The sequence below is a fragment of the Thalassophryne amazonica genome, chromosome 5, assembly GCF_902500255.1.
Source record: "Thalassophryne amazonica chromosome 5, fThaAma1.1, whole genome shotgun sequence".
Taxonomy (NCBI): Eukaryota; Metazoa; Chordata; class Actinopteri; order Batrachoidiformes; family Batrachoididae; genus Thalassophryne; species Thalassophryne amazonica.
The window spans coordinates 115,665,160-115,689,908 of NC_047107.1; the positions used below are offsets into that span (position 1 = coordinate 115,665,160).

Here is a 24,749-nt window from a genome sequence, read left to right on the forward strand (position 1 = left end):
TGTAGAAACATCTCAAGGATGATCAATGGAAACATGATACACGAGATCAATTTTGAGCTTCATGGCAAAAGGTGTGAATACTTGTGTACATATGATTTATTGTTTTTATTAATAATTTCATTTTTGATTTATTTTCATTTATATAGCGTCAAATCACAACAAAGTTTCACATAAGTATGCATGCATTACACAATGGTGACATTTCTTGGAAAAGGATGTTTATTTAAAAACAAGAACCTCCATGATACACAAAGACAGCAGGGAAGGATTCGCACAGATACAACCTTTTTCTCCAAAATGACATTACAAGCCTGGAGGAGCATCAGTAAATATACTATGCACAAAGTCCACCTGTTTTTGTTGGTTGAGATTGATGATACAGTACTCTGGAACGTGTTCATTAAGCTGGTTCAACTCTCTCTGCTAAGGAGCTCATCACCAGGCTCATCTGCATTTTTGGACAATTACTCAACACCATGTCAGGCCATGTCAAAAACTTAATATGACCAAATTTGTCTAGAAGAATAATCTATAAGGTTTTGTTGTTGACCAGGATATTAATTTTGATTCAGCGTCATTCTTAATTTATTTGCATTAAAAAACTACATTTTCAACAGATGTGATGAAACGAGTGACAGACAAAAAGGCATTTGTACATCAGTGATGTCATTTGTGGCGTCCAAGTGGTTAGAGCGCTTGGTTTCAGTGCAGAAAGTTCCCGGTTCAAGCCCCATCCCTGCCACATTTTTTTCCATGTAAATGTGCATTTGCGTCAGAAAGGGCATCCGGTGTAAAACTTGTGCCAATTCAACGTGCAGATCCACTTTAGATCTGCTGTGGCGACCCGGAGTGAAAACAAGGGAGCGGCCGAAGCGGCTTACTTTTTTGCATGAGTGATGTTAATTTATGACAATGGCAAAATTTGGTGATTGTTCCTTGAAGGAAAGCTGGTACTTTTCTATTTGTCCATGTGCTGCTGAAAAAAATTCTTTTTTCTAACAGTTTTTTTAAAAATAATTTTTAGACATTTCAAGAGGTAAAGCTGTAAATTATTTCACAGACACATTTTCCAAACTGTACGCAAGGAACACTTGCAAATCTTTTTTTGCGTGCTTCATTTAATGACCGCTCATCGGACGTCCACTTTGGGAACAACTGCATGTACATTTTGATATGGTTTGATTAAAGAGAAAGAGTTTGGTATGTGTTCTGGCAGTGGTCCTATAACTTATATATATATATATGTGTGTGTGTGTGTGTGTGTGTGTGTGTGTGTGTGTGTGTGTGTGTGTGTGTGTGTGTGTGTGTGTGTGTGAGAACACTGCATTCTGCCCGAGTATATGGCTTGTGATGTAAAGCTACACTAAATAACTTAGATTGTGCATAAAATATAAAATAAATATTTTATGGCTCAAGCAATAATAAATTATCTCACGCACACATGAAGCAGCTGATAGTGAGCTAATAGTGCCTCTTTCACTGGCTTGCTGTACTTTCTCTAGCCAGGAGATGCAGTAGCTCTCAGTTTGAACAGTTTTTCCTTCCAGTTTCTATTACCGTATTTTCCGGACTATAAGTCGCACTTTTTTACATGTTTTGGCCGGGGGTGCGACCTATACTCCGGTGCGACTTATAAATGAAAAATATACCGGTAGGATCTCAATTAATTTACTGTAACAAAACAATTTTACGTGACAGAGTCGATCTATGTTTTAAAATGGCCACCAGAAAAGGAAATGCAATGCATCATGGACACTGTAGTATGGCGGCCGTCCTATAAGTCACGCTGGTGGCGATAACCAATCAGAGAACAGAACACCACACCCACAGCGTGTGAAGCTGACGAATACGGTGCTTGCTGTTATTCCGGCATGGCGAACAAAACAGCTTCAACCCTTGGATATCAGTGTGAGCAGAGTGTTTAAGTTGACGCTGAGAGCTGCGTGGGAGCACCGGGTGAGCGACGGCGGAGGATTAGTGTGTGCACTTGGAAGGAGCTGGCGTCGAAGATTGTGAATAGCGTTTGAAGCAGACGAACATGGTGTTTATTCCGGGACGGCTAACAAAACAGCTTCAACCCTTGGATATCAGTGTGAGCAGAGTTGATGCTGAGAGCTGCATGGGAGCACTGAGCGACGGCGGAGGATTAGCGTCTGCACTTGGAAGGAGCTGGATCGACAACGCTGGGTGGTCATGAGCTGCGCAGGTAGGTGCTGCATGGTTCGGCTCGCAATGTGGTCCGCAAAATACAAACATATCCGTAGGTAAAATGCAGCTCACGAGAGGGCACTCGAGGCTTGTGTGACTGTTCCTGCGACTTCTGACTACCATAGAAAAATAAAAATTTTAACGTTACTGATAACTTAACAAGACAACGGAGAAGGCCCGAAAAAAAATGCCACCAAAAAGAAAATCATACTCTGCAGATTGTAAGTTACGACTGGTGAAATATGCATCTGAAAACGGTAGCTGTCACAATATTATCTGAACTTTTCATGTTAAGTTAACATACCTGTATGTCCATGGGACTTATAGTCCAGTGCAAATTATTTATGGTTTATTTTTCTTTATAATGATAAAGTGGCTGGTGCGACTTATACTCCGGTGCGACTTATTTATGGTTTATTTTTCTTTATAATGGATAAAGTGGCTGGTGCAACTTATACTCCGGTGTGACTTATAGTCCGGAAAATACGGTACTAACATATACGGTACATCTCTATTCAAAGTGTAGAAAATCTGAAAAGTATGTAGCTTCAGATAATACATCACATTCCAATTCTGCATTTAATAATGTACAGAGAAAAACGTGCACAACCCAGTTTGTCATATGTCACTTAAAAATACCCCAAGACTGGCTCAGTGATTCAGGATCTGCAACGCAGAAAGGTCAGGGTCCAGGTCACAGAATTAACCTGCAACGTACATTATTATTAAACATACTGTTCCTGTTGTGTGTTGGGGGGTTTGGCTGGCTGTTTTTGTGTTTTCTTTTCTTTGCTCTCCAGGTGGTATGCAAACTGGTTTTTGTCTGTGGAGAAGGTGCTGGCAGAAGAGTCCTTCACCCTCATCAGCATTATTAGCTGCACCTGTGGAGGATGTTCACGTGCAGGCCTACTGACTCGCAGCAACTGTGGATGATGCTCACGTGCAAACTTAAAGACTTTCAGCTGAAGCAGATAATGAGATGCGTTCTGCATTTAAGCCATGAGTGGTTCAAGCAGAATTGCCGGGAACTCGACCTTGTGACGTTCATTTGTGAGACGCTGAGGACCGCGCCAGGGTTTGACACATCGTGCCTGTGAAGGAGGACGGGTGAGGGACACATGCTGTCAGCACACATCAGAGGTGATTGTTGTCTGAATGATCGTTAATAGTAATTTGGCATTCTGTTATGCAGTATATTTGAACATTGATGAGAATTGTGCAGTTTGCTTCTCACTGCCGTGGCGTACGGACTGATGATCCTCCACCTGTTGTGAGAAGCTGCTCATTTACATAAAGCTTAAATTCAGACCTGAATGTGTTGCTGATAGTGTGTGCCTCTGAAGGATATTTGCTGTAGCTGTTGACTTACCTCACCTTTTCCATCCTTCACAGAGTCAGTTTGTCGTGTCCACCTGGGGGGTGTTTGGCGGTGAATCAGTCCAGAAGCGCCGGGCTTCGATCCTTTTGGGCGCTGGAGAGTGCACCGTCCTTCACTCCGCCAGACAAACTAAATATTTATGTTGTACACTAATTATTGCACTGAGGGGAAATAAAATCGTTTTGTTTGTGGAACCGCTTTCTGGTTATTTAGCGCTGGGTTCGGTCAGACGTTGGTCCGCTCCTCAACCCGCGTCGGCACATAACACCTGTTTCTGGTTAATTCCACTGACTGGAAACTGGAACATTATAATTAAGCATATTGTTCCTGTTTCTGGTTCATGCCATTGTTGGAAACAGGAACATGTACATAACTCCCACGGATATGTGATGCCAACAGCAGTTCAAAAATCATTTTGTGATGTTGTGAAAGTGAGCTGGAAAGTCAGTTTTGGGGAAAAAAGTGTTGACTGAAGTGAAACTGCTCACTTCCCAAAACGCCACATGAAAAACAACAATCGCTTCACTCGTGACAGCAAAATAAAAGAGAGCAAACCAGTCCAATCAACAATCAGTATCACACATGATCATCATGTAGTCCGTGTTTCACCTTAGAAATAAAGGGATTGGAATATCAAGATAACATGCTATGTACTATAAACTTCTATCATTATGATGGATGACTAATACGGTAAAAAGTCAAGGATTACCAGGCACAGCGTGTCCACCTAAATCAATCAGGTTAAAGAATAAAAATAGGAGTCATTCTTGGAAATGTGGTTTCTGTGGGTCAGAAGAGAGCACAAATTTGGATTTAAATTCCAAATAATGACAACTACATTTCCTTTTTGTAGGGCAAAAATAATTTACAGTATGGAAAAATTACATAATATTTGCTGCTGTGCCTCATACTGCAAAGAACAAAAATATTGAGCTCTGACCTTTTTTTTCCATCACCTTAAGAGAAGTGATCCACGGTTTAAAGGAAATGTAACTTGTGCACAAGTCACGCACTTATTTGGAATAACCACGCCCCTCTGAACTGTCACTTACAGTCCTTCACCAGCACCAATACTCTGCCCACATTTGGTCTTCAAAAGTCACTTTTCATGTTTAAAAAAACAAAACAAATCAAAACAACATAAAAAGTCCAGCAGGAAGTCAGCTGGCACACATTTAATTAAGAGTTCCTTTCAGGTGCATCAGGATTTGGTTTGTCTATAAAATAAGAAGAAAACGTCAATACTAAAACAGGGATGAGATCAATAGTACAAATATTGTCTGTTTGTGCTTTTCACACTTCCTGAGCAAGTGTGTAAATATTTGGACACAGACAATCTTTTGTCATTTCTGCTACCACAGTATATTAGAGTTCAAATCAAATAAGGGCAGTATTCAGCCTAAATTGCTACACACAGAAAGTCCTGCAATACATAAGCACCTGCAGCATTCATGCAACCTGTGTATGACCACACACACACACACACAATATATATGTATCTTCCCAAATTAAAGCCGGCAGGTGCAAAATAAGATCATACTGTGTGATGGTGAATGATTTGCTTCTACCTCCAACATGCTGTAGCACACAGCCACAACAATAAACGGACAATATGGATACTGATATCCAAGTAATTATGGACCCAACTGTAAATACTGTGCATCTTGGATCCACAAAGTCTGCAGCTCATCAACTTTCACTGAAAGATGAAGATAAAATGAGAGAAAACTGGCGTATTTGTGAGGAGAGGAATGGAGGAGAGTTCATACTGCACACGGGTTTGCATTCAGAACAGCTGTCTCCTTCCATGAACTCGCCTGTGCACGTCGACTCTGCTGGCAATTTAGACTGACGGGAGCGGTTGGTCAGGACAAGAGCAGAAGATGAGGAAAAGAAGGCCTCTACATACTTTGACAGGACTCTACGGCATTATGGGTATTGCGTAACAGCAGTTACTAAAACATTTTTGATATAGAAAGGTGCGTACCTGCCGCACAGTCACCAGTCCTGATAACAGTTACAACAAGAGAAATCTAAATCTGAGAAAAAGAAATCTGGGCACCAGTTCTGTCTGAGGCTGGTTTAAGCCCAGCAGGAACCAATGGATGTCTCAGTACCGTGTCACACACAGGAATGTCACGTTAACCCAGCTGTATCTGCCCAGAGTAAGTAGTGAGCAGGAGCATGATGGAGAAGCCCGTCAGCAAGCCGGCGTTCTGGATGAAAAAGGTGAGAAGGAACCGCCTGCCGCCGGCATCTTCTTCCTCACGACTCACCTCATTCATTTCTGGAAACTGAGAAGCACAAAAGAGAAAATGTCTCAACTGTCTGTTTATTGAGGGAAAGTTAATACACATGATAGTCTGGCTATCACTACTGTCAGAAAGCAACATGCATTTAACCCACCTCACTGTTATAACAACCTGAATAATTCAGCTGCCGGTTTAGCAGTACACGTACCAGTATTTATGTACATATCATACTACCGCTTCATAGTACAATAACATCCTCTTCTGACTGCAAACAACTATGACTTCATGGTCACATGGACCATTTCTAAACACTACAGAACACATATGTAAACTAGGAGTTAAGGCGGTAAGGAGTGCCCTTTGAAGATGCACAATTTTGAGAATAATTACAGTGACTGCAAATCCGTGACTGTTTATGCATTTGCAGAGGAATTCAAAAGATGTTAAGCAATACAGCACAGACAGAAGCACGCAAGACTATGTGACTTTTAATACCTTGCAGATGAAAACTGCATTGCAAAAGGAACAGGGATGGATTACTTAATAGTTAATCATTTCATGAAGAGTAAATTTTTGTTATAGTGCAACCAGAAAATATTCACAGTGCTGCACTTTCAACAATTTTATTTTATGTTGCAACCTTATTCCAACATGGATCAAATTAACTTTTTTCCCTGAAATTCTACACATAGTACCCCATAATGACGATGTGAAAAGTTTTTTCTTTTTAGATTTTTGCAAATTTATAAAAAAAAAAACCAAAACAAAAACAAAAAACTACAGAATCACATGAACATAAGTATTCACAACTTTTGCCATGAAGCTCAAAACGGATCTCAGGTGCATTGTGTTTCCACTGATCATCCTTAAGATGTTTCTACAGCTTAACTGGAGCCCACCTGGGGTAAATTCAGTTGATTGTATATGATTTGGAAAGACACACACACCTGTCTACATATAAGGTCCCACAGTTGACAGTGCATGTCAGAAGATAAACCAAGCATGAAGTGAAAGGAATTGTCTGTAGACATCTGAGATAGGATTGTCTCAAGGCATAAATCTTGGGAAGCGTACAGAAACATTTCTGCTGCTTTGAAGGTCCCAATCAGCATAGTGGGCTCCATCATCCATAAATAGAAGACATTTGGATCCACCAGGACTCTTCTTAGAGCTGGCCACCCGTCTAAACTGAGCGATCAGGATAGAAGGGCCTTAGTCAGCGAGGTGACCAACAACCCAATGGTCACTCAGAGCTCCAGCATTCCTCTGTGGAGAGAGGAGGACTTTCCAAAAGGACAACTATCTCTGCATGATAGAATGATAGGGCAGAGTGGCCAAACGGAAGCCACTCCTTAGTAAAAGGCACATGGCAGCCTAGCTGGAGTTTCCCCAAAAGGCACCCAAAGGACTCTCAGACCACAAGAAACAAAATTCTCTGGTCTGATGAGACAAAAATTGAACTCTTTGGCATGAATGCCAGGCGTCATATTTGGATGAAATCAGGCACCGTCCTCACAGTGAAGCATGGTGGTGGCTGCATCATGCTGTGGGGATGTTTTTCAGCGGCAAAAACTGGGGGACTAATCAGGCTTGAGGGAAAGATGAATGCATAATTAAAAGAAAACTGCCTAAAGATAGGTGCGCCAAGTTTGTGGCATCCTATTCAAGAAGACTTGAGGCTGTAAATGGTAAATGGACTGCATTTATATAGCAATTTTCCATCTGCATCAGACGCTCAAAGCGCTTTACACATCAATTCCTCACGTTCACCCTGATGTCAGGCTGCTGCCATGTAAGGTGCCCACTACACACTGGGAGCAAGCCTGGGATTTGAATCTGGTCTCAAGCCCAACGCTTAACCACAAGACCATCACCTCGCTGTAATTGCTGCCAAAGGTGCAACAACAAACTATAGAGCAAAGGGTGTGAATACTTACCTATATGTGATTTCTTAGTTTAGTTTTAGTGAATTTGCAAAAAAACTTTTTTCATGTTGTCATTATGGGGTGTTGTGAGTAGAATTTTGAGGGAAAATTTTTTTAAAATTTTACTCAATTTTGGAATAAGGCTGCAACATAAAATGTGGAAAAAGTGAAGCGTTGTGAATACGTTCTGGATACACTGTATTTGATGTAAACACAATAAATTAACATTTGAGGCTTAAAATCACATCAATCACAAAACAAATTGCATCTTGTGTGGAGAAAATATTCAGCAGGTACCTCAGTGCACAGGGAGCTGGCCTGCCAATATGTAGATGTGGGTTTGAATTCTACTCTACTTCTATTCTACCTGGCTGGATCCTTTGACAAGACACTAAAAGGCACTTTTCTACCACAAAGAACTAGCACTATTTGGCTGGACTCGACTCTACTCGGTTTGGTTCCAGGTGCTTCTTTTTCCACTACAAATAGAACCTCCTCAACGTGGGCGGGGTCAGCAGAGCAAACTGCATTGACGTCGTTTTATATGCGACAAACAAACAATGGCGGACTCGCTTTCTAGTCATAACATCCACAAGCCAAAAGTCCACAGCCAGAACGTCCAAATGCCCACAAATACACCAAATACACCAAAACATCCACAGATTTAAGCCAAAACGTCCACATGAGATGTGTTAAAATTACTGTCACTAAATCCCTTTCATGTCCCCAACAGCTCATCTCACCTGCAACATGAGAGGTGCTAAAACTATTTTAACAAAATTCTGACTTTTATTTCATGTATTTCCACAGGTCACTATTTTCTCAAAATTCTATAATTTCTACATGCCTTATGTGATAAGGTAATAAATAATTTAACAAATACATACAAATGATATTATATTTATTATATTCTATTACCAGTAAATTGTGGACATTTTGGCAAATATATGTGGATGTTTTGGTTTGTGGACCTTTTGGGTGTGGACTTTTTGACTTGTGGACCTTATGACCAGCACCCGGCGGACTCTGTGTGTTTACTGCTCTGTGAGTTTTTAAGAGAAAGCTGCTGGCGGTGAGATGAAACACGCTTGAAAAGTACAGAAGACTTTGGGAATTCATACAGCAATATGAAGACGAAGACGAGACGATACAAGGTGGTAAAGACGAAGAGGCAAAGCATGACGGTAAGCTAATCATTAGCTTCCTAAGTGGCTCATAAATAACTGCAGGCTGTCGCTATTAAGTATTAAAATTGCAGCTGTCAAAATAAAGCGTTAATTTAGATGAATTAATTACAGCACTTATCACACCTTCAGTCACACTTTTCTCTGTTTTGTTTTGACGTGACTTGGTCTGTAAATAAAGACTCATTTCTGAGAGCAATAAATGTATTAGATGTCAATACTTTTCAAACCAAAGTAACTTGCTTTGATAACTTATTGTTAAATCTCTAATGTGTTTGTGCGTTTACTGACGTTCATGCACAAAATGTTGATTTGGGTTTAATGACCGTTAATTAACCCTCTGGGGTCCCAGGGCATTTTTTGGACAGTTCACTCGTCTGGCATAAATGTTTTATTATTGCTGTTAACAGCTCTCCCTGCATCCACAATCAAGTTTTATGTCTCTTTTTTTTCAGGACAACCTGTACTTTCAAATACAGGTAATACAGGTTTACAATCAGAAATAAGAAAGGAAAAAGTAAAGCGGCAAATAATTTTCCACACGTTTATTCAAGACACACAGCAAACTATAATAAACAACTGTTTTGACACTTTATAAAAGGTAATTGGGCTCTTGTGTGAAAGACCGTACAACAAAAAGGTTCAAACAATAAACACAAATGCACATTTTGAACAATATATACAAAATGGTCTATGCGTTTTGTTTGTCTTCATCTCAAAGCAATTTCTGTCTGCTATTACACAAAGGTCACATCACAAACTTCTACTACGAAGCTGACTGTGTGTTTGTTCTCTCCTGCTCTGAAAGCAACAATCACACTTCGAGGCTTTGACTGGGGAAGTGACCTACTTCGAATTGGTGCCCTGTAAAGGGAGTGTCGCAGACCCTCATTCGAATCACGCTATGAAATTCAGAAATAAGCACCGGTGTCGCAGACCGAATAGTCCACCCGTAAAAATCGGTCCACCTTTTGCATCTGGGCATGCGTCATTTCAGACCACAGCAGTATGTCTGAGACGGAGTCTCTTCACCCAAAGCAATCAAATGGATTAATGGGATTATTAACCATCAGATGATAAAGGTAAAACCTCTTAAATAATTCTAAAGTCAGTTTTAAGCAGAAACAAGGCAAAAATCCGTGACGCATTGAAATGTCCGATGTGCAGTAAATGCATCAGCTCGCAGCTTGTTTAGCTGCAGTGCTCTGATCACTTCTGCTGCCTTTTATGATGAAATAATGCTGAATTTATGTGGAAATGATTGTTGTACAAAAAGCTTCAGATAGATGATGACTGGTGTGCAGTTTGAAGCAGAAACAAGGTGTTAATCTGTGAACCGCGTCATCGGGGGGGGGGGGGGGACCGTTCGGTCTGCGACACCGGCACCAACAGGCCTACAGGCACTTCCTTCCAATCCCAAAATGCAAAATAAATAAAATAAAACCAATAAAAAAACCCAAAACAAAACAAAAAAACATTGACTTAAACTTCCCCTCTGAAGCAAACGTGAAGTGTGATTATTCAGACTTCTGATTTTTCGGAACTTGACAAGTCCTTGTAGGACATTAAGTCTACTCCTGGTGACGGTGGCGAACCTCAAATCAGATTGCTTCAAGTGCCGAGTAACTTCAATACAGTGAACAACACACCACGATAGGACAAACCTGCCCTGAAAATACTTTAATAACTTGTTGATGATATTAAACCTCTGGAGTTTTTTTAACGCTACAATTTATCTTTCAGACATATTTTTAAAAAGGTACTGGAAGTGGAATGTGAAGACCTCCAGAGTTTGTGACAATAAACTCTTGAGAAAACACCCATCTGCTCACATCATCCTCCATTTTCAAACACTGACCATATCTGCTAGAGCGATGTAGAGGAACATCCCTCCTGCCAGAGCAAAGATCCAGTTGGGGGAGAAGCTGTTTCCAGCCAGGATTCCAAAGCCCATGCCCAAGTAACAGCAACAAGCAGACAGGAAGTTGAAGAACATGGCCTGCTGTATGCTCATGCCAGCGTTCAGCAGGATCACAAAGTCGCCTGATGAGGGGAACAAAAGGAATCAAACAAAATAAAATTCAGGTCAGACTTGCACCTTCAGAACAACACGCTTTGACAGAATAGATGTCAAGTAAAACTCACCCAGCTCGTGGGGAAACTCTTCACATAGGATGGCCACTGAGGTGCTGATGCCCTGGAAAACGGAGGCTGTGAAGGAGGCACCGATGGCAAGGCCATCAATAAAGTTGTGCAGGCCATCACTCAGTGTGATCATCCATGCGAGCGTGCCGATATCAGAATAGGTTGTCCGTTTCAGCCAATAGCAACCACCGCTACCGTGACTGGATGTCCCACCACTGACTGGACTCTGGGAATCCTGGGACCAACATAATGACGAATGCCAATTAAAAGGAAAAAGCGTTGCCATGCAGTGTCTGTGACGTGAGCTTACAAAGTGAAGTGATGCTGTTATTTGATGGGAATGGGGGCTATCTCACACCTAAAAATCCCACAAAGTAACAGCAGGTCTTGAACGTTCCACATCCTCTACTTCCACACCTACCTGTGGTGTTTGTGCAGGACTGAGCATTAAGTCCCCCTCTCCGGAATCCACCTTGCCCAAGGCAAGACTACTTGCTTCTCCATTCTGCTGGAGCTTCTCCTCCCCCTCCTCCGTGTCCCTGCCGGGTGCAGAGTAACGATCTGCACCCGAGTAATGACTGTGGCCGTGACTCTATCAGAGAAAACAGAGATCAACCAACAGCACATTCAGGGATGGTGAAAAATGTGTTCCTTACTAATGTAACACTTTATTTTAACTAGAAATACCTCAACTTAAAATTAAATTAAATGAATTTTATTGTACCATCCACAAGATGTCCTATGCAGATTTGTCACAATTTTTACTGCTTTAGTTTAAAAACGCCCATCTATACGCAATTTAAAAATATACTTCAGGTCACGTCTTTCCCACACAGTTTCTGTCACACACTCACTCATCTTCAATCACTTATCTGAAATTAGGTGCCACAGGGCCACATACAGAAACAAACACATTCACACCTGCGCCTACGGACAATTTAAAGTTCATTTAGAGAGAAAGAGAAAGAGAGAGAAAAAAAGAAAAGTCTACCAACCGGTTTAGGAGTTAATGCCTACCACACTCACAGTTAGACAGCTGGGAGGACAGGTTGAGTCCTATATACCCTATACCCCCGCTTGTACTTCTGTTTGTGGCGAGTATAATAACTGGAACAACCAGAACATACATGGAGGCAATATTTAGGAACGCCCACTTAACTGAAAAGAGGATGATTCTTATACCCATGAAAACATTAACAAATTTTTTTTAATGGATTTTCACCAGTTGAGCATGAGTGGGCTCCATCAAGACCCTCTAAGAAACATCTACTTTACTGAACACAATATGGATTCTTGTGCCAATAATAACTGGAACAAAATTGAATAAGATTTTCCTCAAATATGAACAGAACATCTCAAGGCAGTACATCAAAACATCTCCACCGAGTTCAAATTTTTACAAGTTGACATTATTATAATTTAATACACTCAGGCAGCCAAGGGGTTAGTGCACTTGCTTCCAAAGCAAAAGGCTTCTTGTTCAAGATCATGATCACCGATGCCTGTTTACAAAGTAATGTCACAAAGGGCAGCCGGCATAAAAGTTGTGCCAAATCAACATGCAGGCAACGGTCAGGGCAGCAAAAAGGTGGTTGTTCTTAATTTTTAAATATAGTATTGGAAATAAAAGCATACTTCACCTTATTTATCTACCACAGTGAATACAACACTAGTCATACTGGAGAACAAAAAACCGCATTCTTGTTAAGACACTCATTGAGCTCTTTGAAGCATTAACAGATTATAGATCTATATCTAACCACAGAGTAGAGACACACCTAAGATAATTATACATAGTACATTATATTTTTAGTTTATGACCACAAGTACAGTAATACATTCACTTCTTGTTGGTTCAAGTGTGTTCAGTTAATGCAATCTCCTGGGGTCAGAACCATTTTTTTTTCTTTTTTCCCGTCTGCATATATAGTAATGATAAATGCCACACTGGCAGAACCATTTATGAACAATAATATGCATATATGCAATTTATTCTTGCAAGACAGAAGGTATGTAGTGCATGAGTGAATGTGGTGTGTGTGTGACCCCCATCCGACCTTCCCGTTCAGCCTACAACATCCTACTCAAAGCCAACCGACAACTTCTATCAGGAAGGGCCGACCACCAAAACAACACGAAGACAGACAAGAACGAGAGACAAGTGGTGAAGACAATAACTGTGACGTGAGACACAGAGGAGACGGGGCCCCAACCATACAACATACCAGGACAAACAACCACACATGAACAAACAGTGACAGCAACAGTCTGTTGTCTAATTAGTGAGCATCCATACCCTAATCTAGGACACCGTAGTGTTAATCCTCTTAAGAGCACCCAAAAACCGAATTGTGGTGACGGCCACAAACACGCAACCATCCACACATAGAGATCCAGATCACAGCTAAATATCCGATCACTACTGTGGCTGGTGTGTTGGGCCAAGACAAAAGTACAGAACCTTACCATATGACATGGACCACTCCGGCACATCAGAAGCCACGAGGCCGGCCGCGAGCGACGACGGAAGCGGGTCCAGGATGCAGGGCCCCGGGGGAGCCAGGAGAAAAGCGGCAGCGGAAGGGCACGGGGGGCCAGGAAAGGCAGCCCCCGTAGCCATCGGGCACCACAGCAAACCAACAGGGGAGCGGTCCGACGGCGCCGGAACACTCCCCCGCCCCCCACAGGGTCACAGGGAGCCGCCCCAAACCCGAGGGAAGCAGACAGGGCGCCAGCAAGGGCCCACCAATAGGGGGAGCCCCAGAACCACACCACCCGGGCCACGGCCCCCAAGGGCGGGAGCGAGTGACGGCAAGGACGGGGAGCAAAGGAGCTACCGCAACCAAATCCAACGCACAAGATAGGGACCAACGAGCCACACAAGGGCGGGGCCCAGCCCCCAGACAAGAGGCGAGGCCCAACCCCGGGGCCAGGAAGAACACAAGGCCCCCGCAGCCAGGCCCCCCAGCGCAGCCAGCAGTGCCCCCCAAGCCCCCCCATCCCCCAACCTACCCCCCACCCCAGATCCCACCCCAGCCACCAAAGCCCATGACCAGGAGACCGCCCGAGCGAAACCCATCCCGCGGAGACCACAACCACCCCATCCCCCCATCAGCTGCAGGCCCCTCGGCCAACAGCCACACCCCACCGCCCACCACCACAATGGGCTGCGGGACCCTGGGCCCCACAGGCCCAGAGCAGGGCCAGGGGATCACGGCAGAACCGGCGAGTCAGACCCCCTACCCCAGACATCCACAGTCACCTGGGGCCAACCCCACGAGCCCCACTCACCCTGCCTACCAACCCCACCATAGTTGTTACAATTAATCTCCCTTGCTGTGTATGACCCCCTAAGTGTGCAAAGATAAAGTGCTGCATTAAAAGCAGGGCAAGAGACGGCAGGTGGCAGACTGCCGTGGGTGGCCACGGTACACCGCTGTGCCACAGCCTGCCCTGCAAACCCACCACCGCCTAGTGAACCCGACTCTAAATTGGTGAAGGTGTTTACTAAACATGTAGAAGTAAGGTGTGTGCATTAAAATTGCAAGGCAGGGGTGAGGGATGGAGATCGCAGTGGAAGGCTGCAGCGCACCGCTGCTCCACAGACCCACCCTGCAAACCCATCCCCAACACCCTACCGCAAATCATGTGAACCCTACAATGTGCTATTTACAACCCAATATGATGTGCGTGCAGGTGCTAACCTGGTGAAGTGCATTAAAAGGGTGTGACAACTGAGGTCCAACCCCAAGCAGCAGGCGGAGGTCAGAACCATTTTATCATGTCAGTGCCTCATGCACACAAGTTAATGAGACATCACAACATACACTTAAAATAAACTTTACTTTCAATTTCAATTTATTTTCATTTATATAGCACCAAATCACAACAGTCGCCTCAAAGCGCTTCACACAGGTAAGGTCTAACCTTACCAACGCCCAGAGCAACAGTGGTAAGGAAAAACTTTGTACTTTGTACCGTTACTATCCACGCCCTGACAAACTGGTGTATCCAGTGTGTCACAGCACGATGTGCAAAAAAAACTGACCTTGTGCAACATTTGGCCGGGAGCAAGCACCGCAGACTACTGTGTAGATTTATTTTGTAAAAATAATAAAATTTTCAAATACAAAATGTTAACTCAGCTCCACTGAGTGACTAATTCTGCAACTAAATGCTAAGCTAACATTAGCTGATAAAACTTCACTGATGCATGAACATCACATTTTATTTCCAGATTACTTTCACCTCAGACAAATCTGCAGAAGCTCCGCTGCTCAAACTGTGTGTGTGTACATATCTGAAAGTGAAGAATTTCAAATGGTGTGTGTCTGTTGGACCACACTGGCTGCAATATCTCTCTCTCGCTGACCTGGTCTGTGGGTCTCCGGCCGCTTCACCTCCACCTGGCCTCACTCTGAACATTTGCTGTGAGTGATATCTGTCACTCATTCTTCTGCTTTTTGCTCCTAATCTTGTGGTTGTTTTGTGTGGAATCCATGATGGCGATTGTCAGCGTTGTTCACCGGAATGCTCGAAAAGCCAGATAGTGGTGTAGAAATCTCCGCTACCTCTGCACATCCACACGTTGTTGCTGCATGCACTTTTAGAAAAAAAAAAAAAAAACGTGCGTGAATGCAACAAGATGATTGCGCCGCATGCTGGGTGTGAAAAGTCCTTAACAGGGGGTTGGCAATGGCAACATTAGACCTTACTCACGCCAAGCGCCTTGGGATGATTTGGTGCTATATGAATAAAGTGAATTGATTGTGACCAACAATAACATTACTGGCATGAGGAAAAAAATCTTAATACATCTACAGAAAGGTTGGAAACAAAATTTATGGTCTTTCAATGTGAGCAAGACAAAAATGGTATTTAATGCCATCATCTGCACTGTACTTACCCCACGTTTTTGTTTGAGAAGCACCCTGAGGACTTTTTCTGTGAAGAAGAACAAGTAAAATCCTCCAAACACCACTGCAGACTTGGACACGTAGAAATCCACCATGGGGTCAAATCCAAATGCCTACCAACAAAATAAGATGAGTTTTGGGACAGGAAGGTGTTTCATGTCAGTGTTTCTGCAATATGTACACTTTTTGAGTGGATATTATTTGAAACAACTAGCAAACAAATGCAGTTTGTGTTTTCAAATGTCTGCTACCTGTGATAATGAAGTGCTTGGTATGTGGGCATGGACTACAAAGACAGCATATGAGACTTCAGTTTTGGCCAAATGTAGTGCAGAGTGCTTAAGCACAGCTGTTCTCTTGTTCAGCATAAAATTAGTAAAATATAAGCAATAACAACTAAAGCCCCGGTCACACGGCACTACCGAAGGACACCAAAGGGCGTTCTTCAAAAGACCTATCCAAGATGGCACCACGTGAAGGTGCCCTGGTATTCTGGTGCTCCCTGTTTTGTCTGTTTTTGTGCGTAAATCGAGTGTCATCATGCTCCTACACCCGCGAGGAGCTTCTAATTTATCCCACCTGAAGTCCATCACCGACCCCCTCCTGGACCCCCTGCAGTTTGCCTACAGAGCCAACAGGTCCGTAGACGACGCCATAAACCTGGCCCTGCACTCCATCCTGCAGCACCTGGACTCCCCAGGAACCTACACTAGGATCCTGTTTGTGGACTTCAGCTCTGCATTCAACACCATCCTTCCGGCTTTGCTCCAGGACAAGCTTTCTCTGCTCCACGTGCCCGACTCCACCTGCAGGTGGATCACAGACTTCCTGACGGACCGGAGTCAGCATGTGAGGCTGGGAAAGAATGTCTCGAACACTCGGGCTCTCAGCACAGGATCTCCACAGGGCTGTGTTCTTTCCCCTCTGCTCTTCTCCCTGTACACTAACTGCTGCACCTCCAGCCATGACTCCGTAAAGCTCATCAAGTTTGCGGACGACACCACCCTCATCAGACTCATTTCGGATGGGGATGAGTCTGCCTACAGGAGGGAGGTGGACCGGCTGGTGACCTGGTGCAGCAGCAACAACTTGGAGCTCAACGCCCAGAAAACAGTGGAGATGATCGTGGACTTCAGGAAAGCCACAGCCCCCCCGCCCTCCCTCGCCCTCACCAACAGCCCCATCACCACTGTGGACTGTCACCGCTTCCTTGGCACCACCATCACCCAGGACCTCAAGTAGGAGTCAACCATCAGCTCCCTCATCAAGAAGGCCCAGCAGAGGATGTACTTCCTGCGGCAGCTGAAGAAGGCCAAGCTGCCTGTCCAGCTGATGGTGCAGTTCTACACAGCCATCAGTCCATTCTCTGCTCCTCCAACACGGTGTGGTACGCCGGGGCCACAGCCAGGGACAGACACAGACTGCAGCGCATTGTGGCCTCTGCTGAGAAGGTGATCGGCTGTAGCCTTCCATCTCTCCACGACCTGTACGTCTCCAGGACTCTGGGCCGAGCAGGTCGGATCACAGCCGACTCTTCTCACCCTGCACACAGTCTATTCAAACCACTCCCCTCGGGCAGGAGGGTACGGTCCATCCGGACCAGAACCTCCCGCCAAAAGAACAGTTTCTTCCCCTCTGCCGTTAGACTCATGAACACCTCATAACTCAGTCACCTTAAGCTTAACTCTGTCACTTTATCATTTTATCACGGGTCACTTTAGACAATGTACTCTGGTTTTAATTGCACTCCTCCCACTGCACTGTTTTTTTTTTCTGTTCCTCTTTCTGTTTTTCTGTTGCACACAGCCTTTCATATTTCATGTCATTTTTTAATCTTATATTTTGTCTTATTTTGGCACATATTGTATATTTTATCTTAGCATTTTATATTGCTCTCTGTTTAATGTTGCACCATTGTATCGAAGCAAATTCCTAGTCTGTGAATCCTGTTCATTGGCAATGGCAATAAACTTCTTCTGATTCTGATTCCGATTCAAAGCCAAAACGAAACAAGAAATCTGGACTTGCGTTGACTTTCGGAGACATCATTTAACCGTCGTCCAGCATCGTTTCTGTAGGTGGCGCTTCATCAGAATTTTCAAACTGTTGAAAAATGTGAACGAATCCTGATGACAATCTCAATTCGTCCGTAATCCGTTTTGATTTCTGTCTCGGCGGTTCCTCATCGGTTGCGTAGTTCCCGTACCGTCAGTGTTCCATTTGACTGTTGTCCAACCTCCCAAGTCCGATGTCTTGCACGAACATTGACGATATCTGTACAGTCAATAACTAAAGATCAGACGAGCTGAATGTGACTGATCCATGTGTGGGACGAAAAGCAACGTTTTCATACAGACATACAGAAGCAATAGCGGCAAGAACGTTTTATCAACTACTTTAACTATTTACGCACGTTGCAACCAGAGACGGTTGCAACGTGCATGTGCATGCACATGTTGTTGTAGTGAAGACAAACTTGCTGTCAAGACAACGCAGCTGCAGGTGGCTGTGGAGAGCACAGACTCACTGCAGAAATGATCACAGCGTCAAAGTCACTGTTCACTTCATTTTTCTTTTGTTAGTTTCAGTCTTTTATGCGCTTTGCACTCACAGGGTTTTTGGTGATGGGAGAAGAGCCGGCTCATTCGTCCACTTTTTTTCGACTATTTGTGTTTTTTTTTGTGACCGGGGCTTAACACACAGACTGTCATTGTATCACAGCATGTACACTTCATTCTAGTGCCTAATCTGACAGGCAGGTACATTTCTAATGTGCGGGCGAGAGTCCAGCCTTTAGAAAAGTGGGCATTAACCTTTTTGAGGCGAAGACCAGTTTTCATGCCAGTCTAAATGCAATGATCTACCAAATACAGTAATACCATCTGTTCAACATCTCGTGTTTTTAGTCTATGAACTAAATCAGAACACTGTAGCCAATAAACCCCTCACCCTGGGACAGCTTTCTCAAAAATTAGGAATGAAAATCAAGGTCCACAACTCTGACATTTGCTGGCAGAACACTATGAAAGCTGACAAGTTTAACCTAAATCAGTAAAGACGTATATGTTGTAGGTCATTCTGCACAATCCAGATGAATATACAGATGTTAAAACACAACAAATGATAGAATTACGATATCCCGCACCTTCAGTATGTGGCTGGTGGAGATAAGTATTTGATATTAAGCATATTTGTAGTTCAATTGTTCTGTAACAGCATTACATCCAATGTGGATCTGTACTGGATCTGTTGTAGCAACGCCATGCTACTGGGGAACACTGTTACTTTAACTAGTTTCTGAACTGTTAGTGTATAACTTCATATACCAGCATTTTTTCAAAACATTTTTTGTTTGTATTGTACAATTTTAAAGATATATCCTACAAAGCTGGTTACTAATTTTCTGTGGACAAAATTAGTTGAGTCAGTAAGAGGAATTTGTTTAGCTTTATGGTGGCTTTTTATACATTTTTTAAGTTCTATTGCTTTAATACTGCAAATTATGTAAATACGTCACTGATCTGAAATTATCTTTGTTACTTGTTCCTACTCTTGTCAGATCAACATGTATCAAGGCCCGATGAATAAGTTACAGCTGACAGGGTCACACCAGCATCAACACTACCTCTGGGATGAGCTGAAACAGGGCGTTGGAGTAGAGTGTGCCAATGGCCAGGGCTATGAAGTAGAGCAGCAGTCGCTTGTAAAACGTTTTCTTCATGAAGGGCACCACACTGGCCCCGACCAACGAACACAGAGAGATCAGTGTCACACATAGGATCCCATAACCCCACACTGATGAACAGAGAGAAGGCAGAAGAACAAAAAGGAGACCAGTAGTTAGCGCAAAATCAATTCTGACTGATCCCCTGATTAGGAAAACCATGTTAAGCCCTGCAAAGACCCTAATGAAGTTAACCTAAGAAAACAGAAGCGTCACAGTCACAACAATTTTCCCAGGACAACAGACTTTCTGTTTATTGAAAGCAGGCAAAGCCACCTTTTGTTCACATTTAAAGACAAGTTGGTATTGTTTGACACCAGATTGGATCCCCAGCTTTTCCCTTTAAGAAAGAAGGTAAGTAGTTAAAGTGAAATGAATTTCCTGAAACCATGTGCAAAGACACAAAAACACTTTGTTCCAGTCCGCTCAGATGCATCTACACCACTGGTAGCCTCAGGATAAGAATGATCAATGGGGCAAATGAACTGAAAATAGAGTAACTTTAGAAGACAGAACAAGTGGTCACATTGGCATTACCAAGGTGAACGAATAAGTGAATGAAAAATTTTGCTTATTTTTTTATCCGTCATTATTTATGGTAATAAGGCTAGTGTAATATTTTCTTTTCCAACAGAGTTTTGGCTAGCAGTGGCTGTGATAGCAGAAGAGAGAACTGTACTCACATGAAGTCGACTCTCAGAAAAATCCTGCAGTTGAGCCTAGAACTTAAAGCCATACAAACATACCTACAACCAGATCGTCTGTGAAGCAGTGAGACTGGAAGAAAGAAAGTCTTCCCATGTTTGTTGGAAGCAGAGAAAATTGAAGCAAAAAGAAACAGGCAGGAAGGACAGGAAAAAGGATCACATGGCCAAAGGTGTACAACTTCATTGTAGATAAAAGACAGCAATCATGTGACATTAATATTTTTCTGACTTTGTAGCTGATGCTTGTGCTGAAAAAGGTAAATGCTGATTGTGAGATATTTATGCAGCAGGGAAAGAGCATTAAAATATATCTGATAGGTCACAGATACGCAATTTTGAAAATAAAAGGAGCTAATAAATTTAATTCTCACTAGGTCACATTAAATCAAACTAAAGATTACTAGGGAACCCTTAATTTGTTTAATTAGAAGTTTTACGCATTCAATTTTATTTTATTTGATGTTTTAAAATCTCTTGGAAATTTGCTTATGATATAACAGCTACAACAGCTGTGCTGTATTTATCTTTTTCCACATTAAAAAAAAAAAAAAAAAATTCCAATAATAATATTCCAAAATGGATGAAATTCAATTTTTTTCCCTCAAAATTCTACACACAATACCCCATAATGACAACTTTTTTTTTTTTTTTTTTTACAAAAAAAGTGCATGTCAGAGCACAAACCAAGTATGAAGTCAAAGGAATTGCCTATAGACCTCTGAGACAGGATGGTCTTGAGACACAATCTGTCAGTCAGTACACACTGTTACCTCCCTCGTGATACAAAGCAAGGCAGGGGTGTTGCTTTTATTCATAAATCTGGGTTTAGCTTACTGGCTCGTGGAGGCTACAATATAACTTGTTTGAACATTTGACACTCTGCTTTGCTCAGGATGCCATATATTGCCAGTGTCAGATGAATAAAATTCAAATATGTTACTTTGTCACCATATATAGGCCCCCGGGCCCATATTCTTAATTCTTGGATGAATTTGATGAGTTTATCTGTAATTTGGCAACTCATGCAGATAACATTCTAGTAACACTGACTGTGGTCTCCTGCAAAATTATAGGCAGCTAGCAAACCTATCATTGTGTTTTAAAAGCCTTGAAAAAGTGGTTTCACAGCAGCTCGTGGACCACCTTACTGAGAATAACCTCTTTGAGCCACTGCAGTCTGCATTTAGAACAACCATTCCACGGAGATAACTCTTACTAAAGCGGAAAATGATCTGCTCGCTAAGAGTGTGGACACCACTGCGGTTCTACTACTGTTAGATCTTGGTGCTGCGTTCGACATGGTGGATCATCGTATATTACTCGATATGTGGGAAAAAGTGAAGCACTGTGAATACTTTCCATGTGCAATGTAGTGCTGAATTTAAAAGTTCATTTGAAATCTTTATCATTCCATTAGTTTAGCCTGTAAGAATACATCTACTGTGGTATGAACTGTAATCCATTTTCCATGTTGACTGGAACATATGGTATAGAGACCAGTTTTTTGTTTGAGCTGCAAAATGTTGCTGCAAAATGAGGTACTTGTGGGAAAAACAAAAATGCCATTAAGATGTTTTCTAAAATGGTGTCATGAATATTACTTATTTATCAATAAACAATGTATAAAGAGAATAAACAGTAAAAACAAAATCAAATAAATATTTAGTATGACTACCCTTTCCCTTTAAAATGGAACCATCTCTTCTCGGTGGACTTGTGCAGAGCATTTGTAAGTGTGTAACCCAATGGAAGATTAAGAAATTCAACCACAACAGTTGCCAACGTTCAACAACGCAGGTTTAAGCAAACAATAATGCAAATACAATCAGCTGTCAGGGGAAAAAAAAAACCAAACAAACACACACACACAAAAAAACAAAAAACAAAAAAAAAAAACAGAGGAAACACCATGCCCTACTACAATGAAGAGACTGCTAAATATATTTTAAAGTAATCAAAACCACTGGGCACAGTAACAAAAACAAAGTGGACTTACTGGATTAAATCAGAGCCTTGAAATAACAACATTAAAAACCATCATCACAGTGGTTGGCCAAGGAAACGAGTGGAGCACATGAAAGACACATCATACAAATGTTCCGAGGAAACTGGAAGATTGTCAGTGGGTCAAGCAGCTGTACTAGCAGAAAGCTGCAAGTCTATGGAGCACCCATACATCAGAAATGGAAAGCAGAATACAGAGGGTGAAATAAGTGTTGAACACACAATTTTTTCTCATTAAATAAATTTCTAAAGGTGCTACTGATACCAGATGTCAGGAACAACCAAAGTTGTCCATAAATGCAAAGAAACCAAAACAATTAAATATAGAAATAAAGTTATTTGTAATAATGAGGGTTGGGGTGGTGGCAAAGTGCAGAAGATTCCTGGTTAAAACCCCACCCCTGCCACATTCCTCCATGTAAAGTGGAGTTGCATCAGGAAGGGCATCAGGCATAAAACCTGTGCCAAATGAACATTCAGATTTGCTGTGGTGACCCAGAGTGCAAAACAGGGGAGCAGCTGAAGGGACTTACTTTTACTAAGTTTCGTGTAATAAAATGGAATGACAGGGAAAAACGTACTGAACAACCATCCATCCATTTTCTTCTGCTTATCCTAGGTGGGGTCGCGGGGGCAGCAGCTCAAGCAAAGCTGCCCAGACCTCCCGATCCACACACACCTCCCCCAGCTCCTCCGGGGGAACCCCGAGGCTTTCCCAAGCCAGCTGAGAGACGCAGTCCCTCCAGCACGATCTGGGTCTTCCCCGGGGCCTCCTCCCGATAGGATGTGCCCGGAACACCTCTCCAGCGAGGCGTCCAGGGGGCATCCGGAAAAGATGCCCGAGACACTTCAGCTGGCTCCTTTCGATGTGGAGGAGCCAAAAAAAAAAATTCAATAAGTGTGTTCAGTATTCTCCCCTCGAACTGCCACCTTATCGTGGTGGGGGAGTTTACATTCCCGGATGATTCTAGGTGCTACGTTGTCAGGGGCTTCGTGCCCCTGGTAGGGTCTCTCATGGCAAACAGGTCCTAGGTGACGGGCCAGACTAAGGGCAGTTCAAAAGCTCCCATGACCGACACGAAATCAAGGACCGAGACGTCGCCCGGTATGGTGGAGCCGGGGCCCCACCCTGGAACCAGGCCTGTGGTTGGGGCTCGTGCACGAGTGCCTGGTGGTTGGGCCTTAGCCCACGGGGCCCGGCCGGGCTCAGCCCGAAAGAGCGATGTGGGCTCGCCCTCCTGTGGGTTCACCACCTGCAGAGGGGGCCATGCGAGTTGGGTGCAGCTGGCATTAAGAGCATTTAAAAAAAAAAAAAAGAAGTACTGAACACACTTACTGAAACTTTTAATACTTCTTACAAAAGCCTTTGTTGGTAATGACTGCTTCACGATGCCGCCTATATGAGAGATAGAGAGATAGGGAGATAAAGAGATAGAGACTGTTTTCCATTTGTACTTGCACGCAAGGTTCGGGTACACTGAAATTCCTGTGCTGAGGTCTCAAGTAGATAAAGGTGTAAAAGTATGAGGTATAACAGTATATAAACATATGTATATTAAAAAACAGGACACCCAGTGCACCTGAAAAATATATATTACAAAGTGCCAGGATAATGGGGATTATGGAGAAACTAGTCATATGTATTGCTCAGGTGTGATTTTGGTCCATTCTTCCACACAGTCTTCAAATCTTGAAGGTTCTGTGGACCTCTTCTACAGACACTGATCTTTAGTTCTTCCCACTGATTTTCTGTTGGATTTACGTCAGGTAATTGGCTGGGCCATTCTAGCATCTTTATTGTCATTCTCTAAAACCAGAGTTTCCTTGGCTGTGTGTTCCAGATCATTGTCTTTCTCAAATGTCCACCCTCATTTCAACTTCATCACCCTGGTAGACTGCAGCAGATTTTAAATCAAGAATGTCGCCATACATTTTTCCATTCATCCTTCCTTTAATTATATGAAATTTGCCAATGCCATATAGTGGAAAATAGCCCCACAGCATGATGTTCCCACCTCCAAATATCACTGGGGTTTTTGGGGTGATGCGTAGTTCCATTTGACCTCCAAACATGGTGTGTATTATGGCATCCAAGTTGTTCAATTTTGGTCTCATCTGAACAGACTATTCTCCCAGTATTTCACAGGCTTGTCTAAATGTTGTGCAGCAAACTTTAAAACGCACTTCAACATTTTTTTTTCTTCAGCAATGGAGTCTTGTGTGGTGAGTGTGCATGGAGACTGTGGTGGTTTAGTGCATTACTTATTGTTTTCCTTGAAACAACTGTACCTGCTAATTCCAGGTAT

General features: G+C 42.8%; 1 protein-coding gene across 2 annotated transcripts in view; it reads right to left on the reverse strand.

The window, feature by feature from the left end:
• Positions 1 to 4,186: 4,186 nt before the first annotated feature.
• The window catches only part of LOC117511164 (zinc transporter ZIP14-like), a 35,349-nt gene continuing 14,786 nt past the window's right edge, over positions 4,187 to 24,749 (reverse strand). The window contains exons 3-8 of one of the 2 annotated variants that reach the window (XM_034171147.1): positions 19,634 to 19,803; positions 15,999 to 16,121; positions 11,514 to 11,684; positions 11,093 to 11,327; positions 10,806 to 10,990; positions 4,187 to 5,880 (exon numbers count right to left, since the gene is read on the reverse strand). In XM_034171147.1, coding sequence (XP_034027038.1) covers positions 5,728 to 5,880; positions 10,806 to 10,990; positions 11,093 to 11,327; positions 11,514 to 11,684; positions 15,999 to 16,121; positions 19,634 to 19,803 — 1,037 coding nt within the window. In that variant the 3' untranslated portion in view covers positions 4,187 to 5,727. The remainder of the gene's footprint in view (positions 5,881 to 10,805; positions 10,991 to 11,092; positions 11,328 to 11,513; positions 11,685 to 15,998; positions 16,122 to 19,633; positions 19,804 to 24,749) is intronic. The other variant, XM_034171148.1, reaches the window with a different exon arrangement.